General features: G+C 42.5%; 1 protein-coding gene across 1 annotated transcript; it reads left to right on the forward strand.

Annotated features, from left to right (window-relative positions):
- Positions 1-220: 220 nt before the first annotated feature.
- On the forward strand, positions 221-619 carry LOC130957050 (uncharacterized). Its single transcript, XM_057883952.1, has one exon. The coding sequence runs from the start codon at positions 221-223 to the stop codon at positions 617-619; it is 399 nt and encodes a 132-aa protein (XP_057739935.1).
- The last annotated feature ends 2,089 nt before the right edge of the window (positions 620-2,708 follow it).

Consider the following 2,708-nt stretch of genomic DNA (forward strand, 5'->3'; position numbering starts at 1 on the left):
AGCCGAAGTGTCTAACAGAGAAATAAAGCGCATACTGCAAAAGAGAGTCAAGCCTCACAAAAAGGACTGGAGCACCAGGCTCCAAGACGCGCTTCGGGCATATCGGACAGCATATAAGACACCGATTGGGATGAGTCCTTTCCGCTTAGTTTATGGAAAGGCCTGTCATCTCCCAGTTGAGTTAGAACACAAAGCCTTCTGGGCAGTAAAGGAATGCAACATGGACTATGAGAGAGCTGGAGCTGAACGGAAGTTGCAACTACAAGAATTAGAGAACCTTCGCTTAGAAGCTTATGAAAACTCCAGGCTGTATAAAGAGAAAGTGAAGGCTGTGCATGATAACAACATCAAGAGAAGAGAAGTCCAACCTGGGGACTTAGTCCTCCTTTACAACTCTAGAATGCAGCTCATGCCAGGCAAGCTGAGATCCAGATGGGATGGTCCTTATCGAGTAGAGAGGGTGGAACCATACAGAGTCTTTCACTTGAGCCATCCTTCAAGCTCTGAACTTATTAAAGTCAATGGACATCGCTTGAAGTTATTCCATGGCGAAAAGATGGCGAGAAACCAGGAACTGGAGATCTTCCTCTTAGAAGATCCACCTACAGCAGACGACTGAGCTAGTGGAACGTCCAACTTAAGGACATTAAAGCAAAGTGCTGGGTGGGAGACATCCCACCATGGTATGATCGTTCCTTCCCCTCTCCTTAATTTCCTTCGTCAATAACTCTTCTCAGTACTAATGCTTATATTTTGTATCTCTTCTGCATATTGCATATTGCATATAAAAAAAAAGGATTAAGGCATGCAATGCGCCAGCGTCGTTGACGCGCTCGTGTTATAGTGCCTTCGCAGCATTGAAGAAAAGAAACAGAGAGTTACGCAGGAGTGTGGCTGGAGGCGTGCCCCTGGCACTATTTGACCCACGCGTCCGCGTGGATGACGCAATCCATATAGCTCCTGAAGATCAGAAAAAGACTATTTTTACATGTCCTTTTGGGACTTATGCTTATAATAGAATGCCCTTTGGCTTATGCTATGCACCAGCTACTTTCCAAAGGTGTATGATGAGTCTTTTCTCTGATCTCATTGAGACCTATATGGAAGTTTTTATGGATGACTTTAGCGTATATGGTGATTCATTTAGCCTTTGCTTGGATAGTTTATCTAGAGTATTGGACAGGTATGTTAGTTCGAACATTGTTTTAAATTTTGAAAAGTGTCATTTTATGGTAAAACAAGGGATTGTTCTAGGACACGTTGTTTCTGATACTAGTATCTCTGTAGACCCAGCAAAGGTGGATGTTATTTCTAGTTTACCTTACCTCTCTACTGTGAGGGAAGTCCGTTCGTTCCTTGGCCATGCAGGTTTTTACAGGAGATTCATTAAGGACTTCAGTAAGATAGCATTACCCTTATCCAGATTGCTGCAGAAAGACATCGAGTTCGAGTTCAATGAGGATTGCAAACAAGCGTTTGATAAGCTGAAAACCGCCCTGACCCAAGCTCCAATTGTGAGAGGACCAGACTGGAGCCAGCCATTTGAAATCATGTGCGATGCTTCCAATCAGTCAGTAGGAGCAGCGCTGGCTCAGCGTGAAGGTAATGATTCCTTCGTAATTGCTTACGCGTCTAAGACTTTAGAGGCTGCTCAGTCCAATTACACTACTACTGAAAAAGAGCTCTTAGCTATTGTGTTTGCTCTGGATAAATTTTGAGCCTATTTACTTGGTACTAAAGTAGTAGTGTACTCCGACCACGCAGCTCTAAAGTATTTATTAGCTAAAAAGGAGTCCAAACCAAGGCTTATACGTTGGATACTGCTTCTACAAGAATTTGATTTAGAAATTAAGGACAGGAGTGGTAACCAGAATCTAGTGGCAGACCACTTGAGTCGCCTTGAGCACATTAAGGATGCCTCCACTCCTATAAATGATGATTTCCCATTTGACAACTTACAAGTAGTATCCGAAGTAGTCCCTTGGTATGCGCCTGTAGCTAATTATCTCGTCAGCCACACTTTTCCCCCAAACTTTACTAAGCATCAAAGAGACAAGCTGAAAAGCGAGTCCAAATATTATATATGGGATGATCCATATTTATGGAGGTGTGGTGCTGACCAGGTAATTAGGCGATGTGTTCCTCAATCAGAATTCCAATCCATTTTGGAGGCTTGCCACTCATCTGAGAGTGGGGGATATTTTGGCCCTCAAAGAACAGCTAAAAAAATTTTAGACTGCGGATTCTGGTGGCCTACTCTTTTTAAAGACGCTGCTAAATTTTGTAAATCTTGTTCCCCATGCCAAAGGTTTGGTAATATATCCAAGAGGGACGAGATGCCTCAACAGATTATGCTTTTCTGTGAAATTTTTTATGTTTGGGGCATCGACTTCATGGGTCCATTTCCAAAGTCTAATGGTTACTTTTATATATTGTTAGCTGTGGATTACGTTTCTAAATGGGTGGAAGCATTTCCTACCCGCACTGATGATGCTAACATTGTTGTTTCTTTTGTTAGAAACCATATTATTTGTCACTTTGGATCCCCACGAGAAATCATGAGCGATCAGGGCACCCATTTTTGTAATAAGAGACTAATAGGATTACTAAAAAGGCATGGGATAATTCATAAAGTGGCAACAGCCTATCATCCCCAGACTAATGGGCAAGCTGAGGTGTCTAACTGAGAGGTAAAGCGTATATTGCAG

Source organism: Arachis stenosperma, chromosome 10 (assembly GCF_014773155.1).
Source record: "Arachis stenosperma cultivar V10309 chromosome 10, arast.V10309.gnm1.PFL2, whole genome shotgun sequence".
NCBI classification, from domain to species: domain Eukaryota; kingdom Viridiplantae; phylum Streptophyta; class Magnoliopsida; order Fabales; family Fabaceae; genus Arachis; species Arachis stenosperma.